The sequence below is a fragment of the Dermacentor albipictus genome, chromosome 5 (assembly GCF_038994185.2).
Source record: "Dermacentor albipictus isolate Rhodes 1998 colony chromosome 5, USDA_Dalb.pri_finalv2, whole genome shotgun sequence".
Lineage (NCBI taxonomy): Eukaryota > Metazoa > Arthropoda > Arachnida > Ixodida > Ixodidae > Dermacentor > Dermacentor albipictus.
The window spans coordinates 133,899,344-133,916,175 of record NC_091825.1 but is presented as its reverse complement, the minus strand read 5'-3'; the positions used below and the strand labels follow the sequence as shown (position 1 = coordinate 133,916,175).

Here is a 16,832-nt window from a genome sequence, read left to right as displayed (position 1 = left end):
ACTCCAGATCAATTTTGACTACCTGGGTTTCTTTAACGTGTTCTCATTAGACGGTACAAGGGCGTTTTTACATTGCAACCCCATCGAAACGCTGCCGCCTAGACTGGGATTATGACTTTGTGCTCAGCAGGGCAATGCTGTAGCCGCTAAGCCACCACGACGGTTACGAAACAGTTCGTTACGAAATGGTTCGACTGCAACCGTGGGTCCGAAATCATGACTCGGTAGGAAAAGCATACTGCGTTACACATACATACATACATACATACATACATACATACATACATATGGCCGCTGGTAATAGTAGATTATATATATATATATATATATATATATATATATATATATATATATATATATATATATATATATATATATATATATATATATATATATATATATATTTGTGTTTACTACTTACAAATGTTATAACGGTGTTATAATACCTTATGTCTCCCACCACAGATTCTTGTGCATTATCATCGACCGCAGTTTGTCATGGTCGAGGCATGTTAATATGTTGAAGCAAAAACTTAATCTGTTTTGCCATGTTCTTCGCTTCGTAGCAGGCGTGAAGTGGGGCCCCGCGGAAGGCTCATTACTACGACTTTTATCAGTCTCTTTTCGTAGGCTACATTGGATACAGCCTTCCGATACTCTCGAACTTGAGCATTTCCTGCTTATGGACATTAGAGAGCGTTCAAGCGCAGACACTGAAAATATGCCTCGGCTTGCCACGGCGTGCCTCCAACAAAGGCACAATTGAGGAAGCCCTTGTATGCTCATTATCGATATACCTGTCCCACGAACCACTTCGTGTGTATTTTCGCTTATTGACCCAACACCATTGCCATCCATTGACGCCGGTTCTACATGAGCGGCCGGACAGCAGTTTCACAAGTGCAGTCCGCTGCCGTCTACCCCACATAACATCAGGCTATGCGCTTCCATATCACCCCGTCAAACCACCGTGGGTGATGGTTCAACCTTCCGTATGCGTGCATAACCCCCGGAATACTAAAGAAATCATTGGTTCCCGTTAGCGGACTATAACAACTTGCTCTGGCATAGATCTGGTCAGAATAGCAGACATATGTTCATGTTTACACAGACGGCTCCGCGTCACCAAAGGCATCGACAACAGCTGTGGTGATACCAGCCCAACAGTTGAATCGAGGTTTCATACTAGATCATTATTCTACGTCAACCGCTGCAGAGCTTGTGGCTACGCGGGAAGCGATTCGCCACATCTGCGGGGAAAGACCTCAAGAATGGTGCATTTTCACGGACTCAAACCCCGCGCTGCAAATTTTGGGATGCTTCCTGCGCCACACCTTATATCAGGTTCTGGCACTGCAGATCATCGAGCTACATTCATGCGCTCAAGAGAAACACCACCGCGTAGTGTTCCAATGGATGCCGGGACACTGTGGGCTCAATGGTAATGAGATGGCCGATGCTGAAGCAAGGCGCGCCCTCAGAAATGGCCTGCGAACTGTAGTGCCATTCTTCAAACTGGACATCACATGCCTCCTGTCGGAATTAATGAGGAGTGCGACGAGAAGATACTGGGCCCAGCCAGACGCTCGTCGCGTCCGCTTTAAAAGGCTGGAGCCCGATATGCAATTTTCTGTTCTGCGTGAAATTCCACGCCCTCATACATGCTTGCTACACAGACGGCGATTAGGCGTCGCCTTCACGCGCAAATACTTGCACATCATCGGACGGACAGACTCCCCGGACTGTTCAGTATGTGGCACTGTAGAGACTGTAGGCCATGTGCTCGTGGTGTGCCCTGAGTATGCGCGCGAAAGACTGACAATGGCAGATACCTTGAGACAGTTTTTTTTTTTTAATGCGAGGATAAATGCCTCAGGGCATACAAGGGTATGGGATGGGGGTGAACAAGGATGATTAAATGAATGAAAATAGATTTGCTGACCTAATGAAGTCCAAGAGGGATCGATAATGCGGTCCCTGCGTCCAAGCAGTGTAATGGCTCAGATTATGCGGCGAGAGTCCCGCTGCTGCGAGGTGCCGGAGCCTCGTCGGTTTCAGAGCAGGGCAAACCCACAGCAGGTGGTGGATGTCGGCTTCAACGTTTGGCGACTTGCAGAGTGGGCACTCAGGACGAGGATATAGCGGGCGAAAGTGCGGCCACTTCCTAGTCACGGCAGGAGTGAGGGCAACCCCGACCCGGATCCTCCGAAGCGCAACCTCCTCTGCACGGGTAAGACCGCGGGGAAGGTTTACCGCACACGGAGGTATGAGAGCACGTGTGCGGCGCCGGAGGTGCTCCTTTCTTGTTAAAAGGAGGGTGGCATCATCTAGGTGAAAGAGTTGAGGCGGTGACGATGGAGAGGTCGTTAGACGGGTCGCAGAATCCGCACGGCTTTGGAAGCTTAGAAGGTCGCGTGGGATCCACTCGACAGATATTGACTGCGGGATGCGTGCCGCCAGAAGATGGATCTGTTGGCATATGTCAGGGCTGCGACTGACGCGTCGCAGAAGCCGCGTCGCCTGGAGGGCATCAGTGCGGATGACGATGCGGGCCGTGGGGACCAAGGGAAAGGCGGCCACAGAGCACAACGCTTCTCGGACAGCAAGGAGCTCAGCACAAAAGGAGGAAGGAGGTTCTTGGACTTGAAACCGGGTCGTCTTATTAAGGGCAGGTGCGCATGGGCAATAAATTGCAGTGGTTGTTTCACAGCCCTTAATGCTTGCATCAACGTAAAGGACGATGGAGCCAAGCGGCAGGTGGGCATCTTGATCTAAAATTCGGTCACGAAGCGATGCCGCCGCGTGAGTTGATGTCGGGCGATGTATATCAGTTGGCTTGTTGTCACTCAGCTGTACAAAACTCCAGGGAGGAAGAACTGGCGATGGTGGTGGTAGAAGCGAGTTCGAGAAAGCGTAAGCCCTGAGAGCACTCGTTGCGTGTGAAAGGCTGGCCTTAAGCCTGCGAGCATCACGCCGCTGCTGCACCAGCTCATCTAGTGTGTTGAGCTGCGCATTTTCTTGGAGAGCCACGATCGGGGTGATGCGGGGAAGGCAAGTGATGACCCTCATTGCCTCGCGATTAACAGCCTCAAGGCGATCCCATTGTGCCCTCGTCAAATGCTGGAATTGGGCTTGATAAATAAGGCGTGGTTGCACTACCGCCTTTACCAATTGTCGCGCAACATATGAGCTGGCGCCGCCCATTTTAGGAGCAATGCGCCTAATCAGACCCAACGTTTGAATTGCCTGCTTTTTAGCGCTGGAGAGCCAAGCAGTTCCTGTTCCCGACTCGTGTACCGTCAGACCCAGAATTTTTATAGTTGAACATTGTTGAAGAGGGGTTCCGGATAGATGAAGACGAATGGGTGTTGCAGAGAGTTTACGCCGGCCCCAGCGATTGGCGACTGACATGTAAGCAGATTTGCTGACGGAAAGCCTAAGGCCGACCGAAGAAGCGTAAGTCGCCGTGATATCTAAAGCTGATTGAAGGGCAGCGGCTTGAGTCAGCAGGTCGTGATGAGTGCTCCATACCGTGATGTCATCAGCGTACAACAAGAACTTTATGTCGGGTACATCGTGTAAGCGCCATGCAAGCGGGATGACAGCAATATTGAATAATGTGGGTGATAATACAGATCCCTGGGGTACGCCACGAAGAGGGACAAATGAGCCGACGGCGTCACCACTGAGGCGAATTGCAAAATGTCGGTCTTCAAGGAAAGATTTGACAAAATTCCGTACTCTGGGGGGAAAATGCAGCATGTCAATTGAAGCCAAGATGGCAGCATGACTGATGTTATCATACGCCTTTTCGACGTCCATAGCGAGGACAGTACGGACACTGTGGCTACGAGTTCACGATAAAACCGAGGATGCCAAGACAGCCAGCCCATCTTCAGTACCTATGGATGGACGGAAGCCAATTTGAGCAGGGTGGTAGAAACCGTGGTGCTCTAGCCACCACGACATTCGTGTGGCAAGCATTTTCTCAGCAAGCTTGCACAACGTTGACGTTAGGGAAATGGGTCGGAAGTTGCCAAGGTCAGTCGGCGGCTTGCTTGGTTTCGGAATCGGGATCACAATAGCTGACTTCCAGCCTGGAGGGACAACGCCTTCTAGCCATACCTTGTTAATGGTGTCGAGGAGTTGAGGCAGCACAGCGGAGCTCAGGTTCTTGTAGGCCTCATAAGTAATAGAGTCTGTACCTGGTGCTGTCTTGCGACTGGTACCATCTATCGCTGCAAGCAACTCAGGCATGGTGAAAGAGCTTGCAATCCCCTCGGAGTCTGCCGTAGATGGTAACCTGTCGATATGTGTCGGAATGCCTGCCAAGGAAGCACCATTGGCTGTTTGAGGCAACACGTCGTACTGCGGGAAGAACCTCCGGGCTGCTTCTCTTGCGAAATCATCCGGCGACAAGCCAGCAGCGAAGCAGGCTGTGGCTGCCGCGTCTGGACGGCTACCACCATGTTCCATGGCGCGGAAGGTTCGCCAGAGAGAAGCATTCGATGTCTTGGTTGAAAACCGTTCACACCACGTATGCCAGTGCCTCCGCGAGAGGTCGCGTTCATATCTGCGGGCTTTAGCAGTAAGGAAATTCAGTCTTGTACGTGCTTGTGCAGAAGTGGGGTCTCGGGATGCTGCCAGCTCAGCTTGTCTGCGAGCAGCCCACAAGTTGAGCAGGCCGATATCCGGTGCCGGTCGATTGACGTCTACCCAGCTGATGGTAGTGGCTTCATTGAGCGCGCTTTGTATGCGGTCAACAAGTAGTGATGACGAGTCCACAGAGGTGTCTTGGAGAACGGCGCGAAATTTGTCCCAATTGACCACAGAACACTTGCGGCGCAATCGGCGGGCCTGCGATGGATGAAGGCCGATGATGATAGGGTGGTGGTCACTACCCCAGCAGTCGGGTTCCAGGTGCCAAGTAGGAGTGCCGGGACCCGACCACCACGTAAGATCCGGTGCGTATGTTGTACGTCGAGCTTGAGGCACAGCTCGCGTTGCTGAATCGGGATGGTTCAGTAGTACAAACAACGCATCCGCGAAGGCGTCCCGCACACGCCTACCTCGAGGGCTAGAAGTAGGGTACGCCCAATCTGGGTGAGGGGCGTTGAAATCACCACCAACTAAAATAGGACACGCTGGGTATTGGCGACGGACATTCACTAACCAGCCCAGATTAATTCTTGAAGCAGAGCCACCGGCTGGTCTTATGTAGTATGACACTACCACAACAGTTGTCTTGGGTAACTTCACAGCTACTGCCACTACCTCCTGATATGAGTTACACCAGTTTTCAAGAGAAAGGCAGACCTGAGGATAGCGCGTATCAACATACACTGCCGCCTTTCCTGGAGGGGCAGCTGTGTGCACGCGACGGTCACTCATCGAAGGAGACACGTATCCACTGAAGCCCGGAATGCCACTGCCAGCTACTGCCACTACCTCCTGATATGAGTTACACCAGTTTTCAAGAGAAAGGCAGACCTGAGGATAGCGCGTATCAACATACACTGCCGCCTTTCCTGGAGGGGCAGCTGTGTGCACGCGACGGTCACTCATCGAAGGAGACACGTATCCACTGAAGCCCGGAATGGCAGGCAAGGCGTTGGTCTCCTGTAGTAACAGGGCCCACACCTGCAGCTTGTTCATACGTAGACGGGATTTAAGCTCCCCCACTTTCGTGGAGAGCCCTCTACAGTTCCACTGAAGCACGCCACAAACACCTGTGCCCGCCATTTTGATTACGAGTCCAGGCGTTGCAAAATCACAGATGTCAGGTTGGATAACTGGCTGACCATGAACCGCAAAAGCGATGTTGTAGAGTTATCCGGCAACGGAGCTGGTGATCTGGTAGACTCTGCGACCGATACAGCAGGGCGTGACAGAGACGATGATGCAGCGGAATCGATACTTGTATTGGTGTGAGAATCCACTGAACGTCGCCGACGCGCAAGTAGCTCACGGTGCTGTCGGAGCTTGGATACCTCCGCTAAAAGGCGTGCAATTTGATTGTCAACTGCTGCCATATCATCACGCGGATGTTCCGGCCCGCTCTGCTTCTGTATAACCAGCGGGCGACGGCGGTCTCTGCGAACTTTGTCACTGTAAGTCTGTTGGGAATGGGGTGCAGGCGGGTCGGGCTCGGAAAGCTCTGGCCAGTCGTCGTCATCCCACTGGAGCGCCGCAAACCTGTTTGATGTCGGCACTGGTTCTGTTGCAGCATGCTGAGGCCATTGCTTAGGGACCCCGCGACGAACCTTCTGAGTGGCCTTTTGCTTTGTGGGACAAGTTGGAGAAGTTATCTCGTGGTCGTCGGTCTTGCAGAGTCCACATCGATAGGACACTGCGCCAGCTAATACAGCTTCATCTGGCGCTGTAAATGGACAGGATCGGCGCATGTGGCCCGGTCGGAAACAGTTGTAACAATAGACGACACTGGGTTTATATGGCCGAGGTCGTAGAATGCAGCCATAGTAGTACAGGCGGGCTGGAGGAGTTGGTGGGCCCTGCAAGGTGACGATGCAAGAGCGCCCCTTTCCCATGTAACGCGCCTGAATGACACGGTGAGTAGGACAGTAGAGCTCACGCTGGAGAGCAGTCTGGTCCTCGCCAACGTCAACGTTGTAAACGACACAGCGCTGTAGATCCGAGCCCTCTACCAGGTACACCTGGACCGGCACGGTGACCTCGCTCGTTATCGAGAGACGTTGAAGCGTTTGCAAACGCTCGACAGCAACCTTGAGACAGTTACACAATAGACCACTGTCGGCGGATCTCTTGCTAGGCGCATGGCCACAGAGTTGGCAGATGATAGAGACTATGCGTGCTCTTTCACGTTTCTTAGGCGACACGGGCCTGGACTCACCCTTGTGATACCAGTTGCGCAATGTGTCCTTCACCTCATTCCTCCCATTATCATCCCTCACTATGACCCTTTTTCTTCCCTTCTTCCCCTTCCCTTACGTAGAGTAGCAGGCCTGATGCTCCATTTTCCGGCCGACCTCTAGGTTTCCCAGTAATTAAACTACTTCTTCTTACAAATGTTATTACAGTTTATTACAAATTGTATTACAGTTGTTATTGCAGTTTTTTTATTCCATTTGAATGAGTAAAGAGGGAAAACAACGGTACTCTCAGATAGGAAAATTCCTGAAGAACCTATATGACGATGACTGTCGACGTTAATACTAAGGACGGACTGGTGGGCTAGTTGGTTATACATTTCTGTTGGTTCACAGCGCACAGTAAATCGGCAGGGACTGACAGAGTAAAGACGCCACAAAGCGCTGTACGTCCACGTGTCGGGAAGTCCATCGCTTCGCGGTGTCTTTACTCTGTCAGGCGCTGTAGACTTATTGTGCAAGTATGGGAGAGGAGAGGCATTTGCCCTGCAGTGGACGTAGCCAGGCTGATGATTATGATGATGACAACGACGACGATGATGATGATGTGATCTAATAGACGGTAATGCGTTTGGAATTCAATTAATATAGCGACACAATACTGCGACCGTCGAAAGGACTCACGCATGACTTACGTGTGCTGCAGCGGGACTCCTCTTTCGCGCTTCCCTAAGAACACTCGGCGCCATCTAGCGCTGCCGTCGCGAAGCCTGGGCGTGGCCTCCGAAATGCATGGCGCACTGGTTCGTGCTAACGCTTAGAGACGCGTCCTGCGGTAGCCGGGCTCCTCTCTCGCCCTTCCTTCTTTTTTTGACGGGCCGTTGCGTGCGAACGCTGAGAATTATTCCCTCACTTGCCGCGTACCCAGCAGCACACACTCAGCGACCCAAGTTGCTGAGAGGTCAATTCAAGAACGGTGCATACCCAGTGCCTTTGTGATGCCGCTTGCTAAGGTGTCGGGTTGTTGTCCTTGAGAAACCCCGGTGAAGTTGGTTCGATTTCGCTGGATTGGTTAATTTCCGCTATCATCATCATCTCATCATCATCATCATCATCATCATTGTTGTTGTTCCTCTTCTTCTTCTTCTTCTTCTTCTTCTTCTTCTTCTTCTTCTAGAATGAATTTCCTAACGTTGCGTGCACTCATTGATTGCGCAAGAACGAGCTTCCTTTCCACAGCGATAGACAAGTTTTTTTTCTGGCAATGATACTTTGCTGCAATGCAAAACAGCGCTGCAAGAAAGCTTATTCGCAACTGCAGTGCGAGGAAACGCGATCAGGTGTGATATGGCTGGCTGGCCTCTCATACGACTCGCATATGACGCGAAAATTAAATAAAAGGAGGAAATGAAGGAAGTGGGAGAATTCAGTGTGAATACAAGGTAGGCCTCGATGACCGCAAGAAAAAAAATAACAGTGATGGAAGCGAAGGGTGCAGAGAATGAAAGCAAACTAAAGAAATGAATGAAAAAAAAAATCTGTGATAATGCTCGGGGCAAGATAAGACCAAGGCGGCGTGTGAACAAAGAACACAGCACAACAAGACAGAGGAACCGAAATGGCTGTGGAATATTGTAGGCACTAGCTGCCCATCCGGCTCATGTGATAGGGACAACCAGGAGTGAAAATTTTTTGATAGTTCTCTCCCTTTATATTTTCAAGTTGAGCACATATCAGCGCTCATCGCGAGGACAGCTCTCTGACGTCGATTACTATTTTGGCCGAAAGTTAGTCGTCGGGAACAATAATTTGGAAATGAATCCGGTAAAGGCGGTACCCTGCGCCATAGCGCTCTACCTATAGTAAAAGGAAGAGAGTACGGAGATTGGGGGGAGATAGTTATTTCACGTCACCTTAATTTATTTAAATATAGTTTAAGTTTTTTCACCGCCAGATTCATGGGCCGATTCCCCACCCATAGTGGCTTGCGCCATTTCACTAGGGAACAAGAACAAGTCTCGGCGACTGGATGGCCAGGATCTCCAGTAGTGCCAGCCTGAAATTTTCCAATAAAAACGGAAGGGACTTAGAACCCAGCTTCGCAATAAACTGTGTCCCGCTAATTTGCTGCAATGCAGGGAAGCCTGAAAATGGTATCCGCCATGCGTGCTGCAATTTATTTGAGCTGCCCGTTTGTCTGCGGGTATTACTGTAACGCTTACGCACACGTCGCGACATGCAACCTTAAGTTCAGCCCCACGCACACTCTGTAGATTCAAAAAAATAATCAATAAAACCCGAACTATCGCTCTTAGATTTCTACTTGCTAAAGAGAGTGAAAAACTCGCGCCTTTGATCAGAAATCCCTCATAATAACGCGCGATTGGCCTGCGATTGGCCTGCGATTGGGCTGCGATTGGCCTGCGATTGGCTTGCGATTGGTCTGCGATTGGCCTGCGATTGGTCGGCGCATCAGCTATTCGCATCGCGATATCGTTCGCAACATGCCGACGTATGCAAAAATACATGGTTGATGCAGGTAGTTTGATCTTTGCAGTGGAATTAGCAGTCAGACAATCCGTATAGTAAGCAACGGTACACTGTAGTAAAATATGAAAGTTTTAACGAAATGCAGGTAGTTTGATCTTTGCAGTGGAATTAGCAGTCAGACAATCCGTATAGTAAGCAACGGTACACTGTAGTAAAATATGAAAGTTTTAACGAAATGCGCACACGGCAGCACATCACGTGCATGCTGGGCATCTGTAGTGCTCTTCTGCTTTGATTTGTAAATGCTCCATTTATATTGCACTGATTATATTGTTATTTTCTTTGGTGTCTAACCTTGCTGCACCTTATGATTGTAAAGTAATGCCCCCTATGCAATGCCCTCTGAGCCTTTAGGGCATTGAATAAATAAATAAATAAATAAATAAATAAATAAATAAATAAATAAATAAATAAATAAATAAATAAATAAATGTGCAAGACAACGAGTCGTACGCTTGCCCTGTGGGCGTATTCCAGTCTTAAATTGCTCGGAGAAACGTACAGCGATACATCTGCGGACATAACATCTGTGATCCATTAACTTGGCATGTTTTGGGATGAGCGGCATTGGTCCATTGTGCATTTCCCGACACGCATACCAGAGAAAAGTACCAGCACTTCGAAACATGACACCAAATACCTGAACAAAGCTTTAAAAGATGCATCGATTCACTCCGTAATCCTAACGAAAATGTGTCGCAGCAACGAAAGTGTCCAACGAAACTCCACTGGTTTACGCAGTATTGTTAGTTTTTCTTTTTTCGAAATGGCAAATCAGGTCAACACTTTGCCTTCTAGCAATAATCGTAATTAACAACGTAACGAAATGCCGGCGCAATTAGAGGCACTTCCTCACGGACGCTTTAGGATCGTGAGGCCTCTCAAGGTCAAGGATAATTCGTTAGTGTTGAGGTCCTTTCTCAAATTGAGAAGCACGACATGGGGGTTGATGTCTGCACGACTTTTTCGGAGCGTTGCCCACTGCCGACTATCGAAGGCACAAGAATGGAACGCGTTTGTAGGATAAGTAATGTTTGCTAGCAAATAAAGGCAAAGCACGTAACGTCACATCGAGCACTCGCATGTAAAGTTACACTGGGACTCTGATTAGATTGATGAAATGTTACGCAAAAAACGAACACTTGTTCTCTGGGTTCATCCTGCTTCCTTTCGGACAGCTGTAAACACGGGCGAAAGCGTCGAAATTCCGAACTACCTTGTTGCAGTCCGCCGCAATGTGGCTCCTGATAGCCGTGCTGTGGCACGTCATGTAGCAAAGCGTCATGAAAAAGACCTTGTCTTCCGGCAGCTGCTCGCTGAGTGCCAATGGCTCGGTTTTGTCCGCAATGTGAGACTCCACGAGGGCGGAATAGGCAATCTCGAGGGCTGGCACCTCGGGAAACGCACTTTCATTCCCGGCGCCGTACCGACATGCGGCCCTTTGGCGGAACGCTTGTAGAGAAGCGTTGGACAGCATGGTGTCCTTCAGTGCGGTGTTATTCGGGGCCCACCTGATGCCTTCGTCATCGATCGCCCTTACCATCTGCATGGCCAGCAGGAAAAGAAGGCCACCGTACAGCATGCCCTTGGTACCGTTCCCGTAGTACGCGGGTGCTGCGGCGGCAGCTATCGCCAGCTGAACGGTATTTGAGAAGTAGCCATAGCCAGCGTAGTTCGGGATGTCGTTACGCGGCAGAAGCAGCGCCTTGTTGTATTCTGGAATCCTGTTCATTTCCTGTATGGCCGCCACTGATTTGAACCAGTAATGGGCTAAAGACGGCTCTTCCTCCGGAAAGCCGGCGTAAAGCCTTTCCAGCACGATGTCGTCAAGTATCGTATCCGGTGGCAAGAAGTCCATCTTTATGGCGGCAAACTTGGTGAACATCCGCATCTTGTCCTTTTCGTCTATCCAGATGGAGTCTCGAATCTTCGCGAAAGCGGCAGAGACGAGACTCTGGAAGCCGGCGTTGATGACTCTTCGGTCGTGTACCGGCAACCGGGTGACGACGCCGAGGGCGAGCACGAGGACCTTGTACGTGGCTTCCACTTGGTGCGCACAGAACACCGGCAGGTACGCTGCTGCATTGTCGTTGCTCCCATAATAGCCCACCACGAAAGCGTAGTCCGTCAAGGGCGTGTAGTACTGCATAATCAACCACACCAGGTGCCTGTTCAACATGAGCGTGTCGTACTTGACCAGGAGCTCGGCGACGACGCTCAGGAAGGCTACGTCGGTGGTGACGATCTCGTCGTCGGCGGTCAGACTCGGGTGCAGTGACATGCCCGCCTGGAACGCGTTGACCCAGATGGCGCCAGACGCATTCGGGACGTGGGTGTCGATTTCGTCGAAGGTAAACTTCGCGGGCCTCTTTCGCTGAGACTCTGCCGCGGCGTGTAAGCTGTCGAACACGTCACCTTCCATGTCACGAATCTCTCGGATGGCTTCCTCACTCGATGTGGGTCGTGTTATGGGGTCAGGGTAGAAGAGCTCTAGGTACAGCTGCCAGTAACGATCGTACGCCACTTCGACTCTTCGATGTTGATTGCGAAGCGTGCGAACGTAGATGCCCGGAGTAACCAGCACCCGCTGTCTGCCAGTGGCGGAAGGTTCCAGAAGATGGACTGTTATCCAAGCCGGCGATTGCCACTGGTAGCTTAGCATGACGAGCAAGACGAGTGGGGGCATTAACTCCTCGGGCGTCTGCGGCCAGCGAAACCCGAAGCGATTGAAGAAGTTGCGTATGAGCTCAACCTGCGAACCGTTGGAAGGGAAATAGTGCTTGCACATGCGGTACATGGCGAGCGGCTTTCTCCCGGCGGAAAACTTCAGCGCGCCCATGGTCAGGGTGTCCTCGAAACGGTCGAACCAAGTGAATCTGAGGTCGTCGATCACCGACCTGGATTGCTCACGGTTCTTCCTCGACATCTGCCACGCGGAACAGACGAAAGCCCTAAAGTCGTCGCACGGGTCGAGCGTTGTGTTCAAGCGATCGGTGAGAAGCGTCACGTGGCGTTGACAGTCTTCGGCGCGGCACAGCCTGAGAGGTGTGAAGGAGCGCTGCACGGCCAGAAGGAGAAGGGTGCCAAGGAACAGGGCGCAGATGCCAATGGTTACGGCGACCGTGGGCCATCCGGTCTTTCCTGTGATCAACGTTTTCGTCAACGTCGTTTTCGTGAATCCTATTTTCGACATGAGAGTCTCCGGTGTCCTCGACTTTGCCTGCGGGAAATATAAATTACTAAATTGGCAATTGCGAATGCGAACTCAACTTTGCCTGCTTGTATAGTTGCGATTGGACTGGTGCGTCAGCACTGGATAGCCTTAGCAAATGTTCGGGCGACTTGTCCTGCGCCTATACATTGGTAAACGTAGCAGTGGTAACATGAAGTGTGCCGAGGACCCTCAAGCCCCCTCTTGGAAATTCACTGCGCACATGGTGTGCCGATCGAGCATTTACAGTCGGGCAATGGTATTTCGCAAACATGGAGTTTGGTGGAGCACAACGCGTTCAGCCTGTATTTTTCGGGGACAGAGCTGAGCCCCACTTACCATGTCCTTGAGTTTTTCGTACGAAGAGAGCAGTTCCGCGGCGACAATAGAATTCCGATCCGCAGATTTCGGTGACGCGCGTTTGGCACGAGCGACGGATTCGTCGTGGCTTCGTTTGCCCTGCGAGAACGGGTTCACGAATGCGGCGAAATCTGCAGGCTGACCACGCTCACACCAAAACAAGTAGTTACACATTTGTGCACGTAACCGTGTTGAAAACCACGCGATAGCAACGCTGCACGCACCACAGGCTAGACTGGCGCGGTGGATGTAGTTAATTCACTGCTAATCGTACGTTTACGCATGTTTACGCATCTTTTTCAGGGATGCCAAACAAAGCATCCAACATCTTGATTGAGCTGAGCTTCAAGCCTCGTCAGGTGCGTGTATGGCACGAGTGGCCAAGTGAAGGCATGGCCGACACAGTTCAGGACAAGCACGGGTCGCAGCCAAGCGGTAGAGAATCCGCCTTTTAACGCGACAGCGTTAAGGGACCCGTTTCGCAGAAAATCCGATGTGGATGTCGGCGTCGGAGTCGTGCGCAGTTGTCCGTGAGCGAAAAAATTTTTAGTATATATTTAGGTATATGTATATGCCCCGCCTTGCTATATGATATGCGGAATACGCGGGTTATATTGCCGCGTCACTCCATCACAAAACTTGCTCATACCTAGTCTTACATTCTTGTTGAAGTTATTCCTCAGAGTTTTGAGAATGACAGCACGCAAACAAATGTCATGAAACTTAACACCGATAGTGCATGCCTTTCATGCTAAATCTCCTCAGACTTAAATAGTGAAAGTGCAAAACAATAGCAGAAATCCTAAAATGATGTGGTTTTTTTTTTTTGGGGGGGGGGGGGCGGTGCTGTCACTGCCTCCGGGATCGGTACACGCAAGAGGCCGCATTTCCTGCAGAAAGCTCGCCTTCGGGCAGAGCGTTTACCGCCAGCGTATCCCGGTTAAACATTTTGGTTACATAAGCTGCAGTTGCCGGGAAGCGGGAGAAGTAGCCAAGCCAGGGATCTCTGAATGCGGTCGTGTCCCACTCTTAAAGGCGAAGTTTAAGCGTCCTCGAAGTTTTTCGTCGCGCAGCGGGAATAGAGGGCACCGTTGTAGATGTGTCGGTCAAAGGCGAGGTGATGTGGTTGAGCCTTAATCACCGCACGAAATCCTTAAAGATACGCATAGGTACGAATCACTAAAATGAATGCGCATGCGCGTCTTTAACGATGTTTTGTGCCCCTAGCGAGACCGTTCCTGATCTCCAGACACTACGGTTGTGCTGCCGTCCCTGTGCTTCGAGTTCTCGAATAATTCGACCTAGCTGTGACATCTGCTGGCCTCCTGATTAGCTGGTATACACTGTAAAATAATTTACACCCTAAAAAGCGAAAAAGGTGTAAATTTGTCTATAACTCCCACCATTAGGGTGTGATTTTTATAACCGACACCCTCAGGGCGTGAGCTATAGACACATTTACACCCTCTTTCACATTTAAGGGTGTAAATTATTTTACAGTGTGGTAGCGGAACCACGTAGTAAATGATTTGGTCCCGAATTCGATCCCCGGATCAGCACTGATTGTTCATCAACTGCGAAGCTTGCTTCTTGAGAATGCCGTACGAGTTTTCTTTGTGGCCTCTCGCTACAGCCGGGCTATAGAATGACAATTTCCAGCATTCGTCTGAAGCAGCTCTTCTACGGAGTTTGCTCGCTTGCGAGTTGACACGTGTTAGCGTGTTTCTACTGGTTATGTGGCTGTGGCGTTCTGCGGTTGAGTAAGAGACCGCGGGTTGGAAATCCAGATACCTCCACTACGGCGTTGTCTCTCATAACCCACTGTCCAGTTTGGGGACGTTAAATCTCACTGCTTGATTTTCCATGCATTTTTTTTTTTTGCACCGCACCATTGTACAGTTTTTGTATCTGACCCACGATCGCGCAATGATTGGTTTTAAGGACCAGAAGGTGGTAGATCAGCTAGAACCTGGCGCCATACGTGTATACCTGCGTGGACCGCGTGATCGTATGGTGTTTGTTCCCACTCCCAGCCTCACGTTTGTTATGCCAGGACGGTTGCGGCGTTGCAGCTTTCGATGTTTCGCAAGCCTCAAACGTCGCAAGCGTCGTGTCCGCATGGCCATTTCGAGTAAGATTGTCAAAGCGAAGCTTTCTTTCTCTTTTCCAACGGGTTTCGGGCGTCGTTGGGGTGTCGTCCTCAGCTGAAATTTTGTGCATACAGCAAGAAATGTTGACCGACAGAGTGCTACCAGTGAGCGCACCGCGGTTATGCCTAATAAAACGACAAATACCGACGTAAAAACAAACACAAGCGAATGACGTCATACCCGCTCTGGCGGGGACCTAGTAGGGGAAGGAACCTTTGACGGCGGCCCCGCCGATCCTGGAGGCGTGGCGTCAGGAGACATTCCCAGAAGGTAAGCCACGCTTGGTCCCTGCTGCGGTTCTTTTTCACCAGCCGGGACGCGCAAGTGCGATGACGTGAGGGACGGCGCTCCAACTTCGGAAGGTCGGTAGCCGGGTACGTTGCGCGCTCCAGCGTCGAGTCCGTTGCGGACGTCGGCGGGACTCCCGGCGGATGCCGGCGACGCGCCAGGCGCTCTCTTGGTACCGACGCGTGGCTTCACCGAGCGTTTGCGCCGACTTCGATGTTTCTCTAAGGCCAGGGGCTTTGCGCTTGGCTGCGGCACTGCAACCTGTAAGCGCGTTGTGTGCAGGTGGTGAGCTCGTGAAGCACAACCTGGAAGCCTACGTAGCTTAGCCTCCCTTATCCCTTACCCCTTCTAATAATAAAGTTGACACTCACTCACTCACTCACTCTTTCGGCGCCGAATGTATGCCAGGGATCTCGTATAGGCTCCTGTAGCTGTAAGCGTGCATACACCAACTGGAGGTAGCTAAGACGTACGTTTCTTTGGGCTGTAGTTGGTGCGCGCTGCAAGGGCGCTATAGCGTAAAGCTTTTGCAATCTGTTTCTATGTCGTTCCCGTCGTTAGCCCTCCGCGACTGATCAAAAATTTTCGGGACTTTTTCTGCCTGTCACGAGGCCTCACAAAAGAGCGAGAACCGACCCCGTCAATCTGACATGTACGTACTAAAGATGCATTATGATGCCGAATGATGCTTTATTTCTTTTAATAGCCGGAGGCTGCCCCGTTCCAAATGGAATAGAAGACAGCTGCCCACCGATCGCTCTGGCACTGGCTTCTCGGCTGCCTGCGAGAATTAATTTCTTTGCGTATAAAAATCTTTCGTGGCAGTATAACGCTATTGAGCCCTTTCGGCACGTATACGACATCGCCCTTCCAACTCTTCTTCGCAGATGACCCTTTCCAGCGGCGTTTTTAACGCCCCGTTACACGCTGCCGTGATTTTCAGCTACCGCAGGTCATGCAAGGGGAATCGGACCAATCGGAGACGCCGGTGCCACTCTCCTCTACCCGTCTATCTATACTTTCACTGCGGTAGCCTCATTCAAACCTTCTCCAACTCTGCGCGATCCTCGCCTCTCGTCGGCCAATGATATAAGGAAAACTTGTCACGCTAGGCCATGCTATAGCTTTGAAACCAAGCAAAAATCATTTCCTATAGACGATGACAACGTTTGATCGCACTGTTCAAACTACGTTATGTGTCAACGCCCGTGATTGAGTCGAGGGTTACGTAAACTTGACGTCAGGAGATTGGAATACAGTCAGAATGGTTTACGTTATAACGGCCCATGTATACGTACAGCACGAGCACACACGCAGGTAGCGTACCAGCCTTTCTAGTTGTTCCCTTTTTCTGCGTGAGCTCGCGCAGTACTACATACTTGCAATACGGAACAAGCCACAAAACCGCAGAGGTTGGTTCCCCTC

The 16,832-nt window shown here is 50.8% G+C and overlaps 1 protein-coding gene across 1 annotated transcript in view; it reads right to left on the bottom strand.

Annotated features, from left to right (window-relative positions):
* Positions 1 to 9,264: 9,264 nt before the first annotated feature.
* Positions 9,265 to 16,832, bottom strand: part of LOC135921275 (endothelin-converting enzyme 2-like) — an 11,231-nt gene continuing 3,663 nt past the window's right edge. Inside the window, exons 4-6 of the mRNA XM_065455598.2 lie at positions 15,300 to 15,668; positions 12,949 to 13,068; positions 9,265 to 12,618 (exon numbers count right to left, since the gene is read on the bottom strand). Of these exons, the coding sequence (XP_065311670.2) occupies positions 10,522 to 12,618; positions 12,949 to 13,068; positions 15,300 to 15,668 (2,586 nt within the window). The 3' untranslated portion in view covers positions 9,265 to 10,521. The remainder of the gene's footprint in view (positions 12,619 to 12,948; positions 13,069 to 15,299; positions 15,669 to 16,832) is intronic.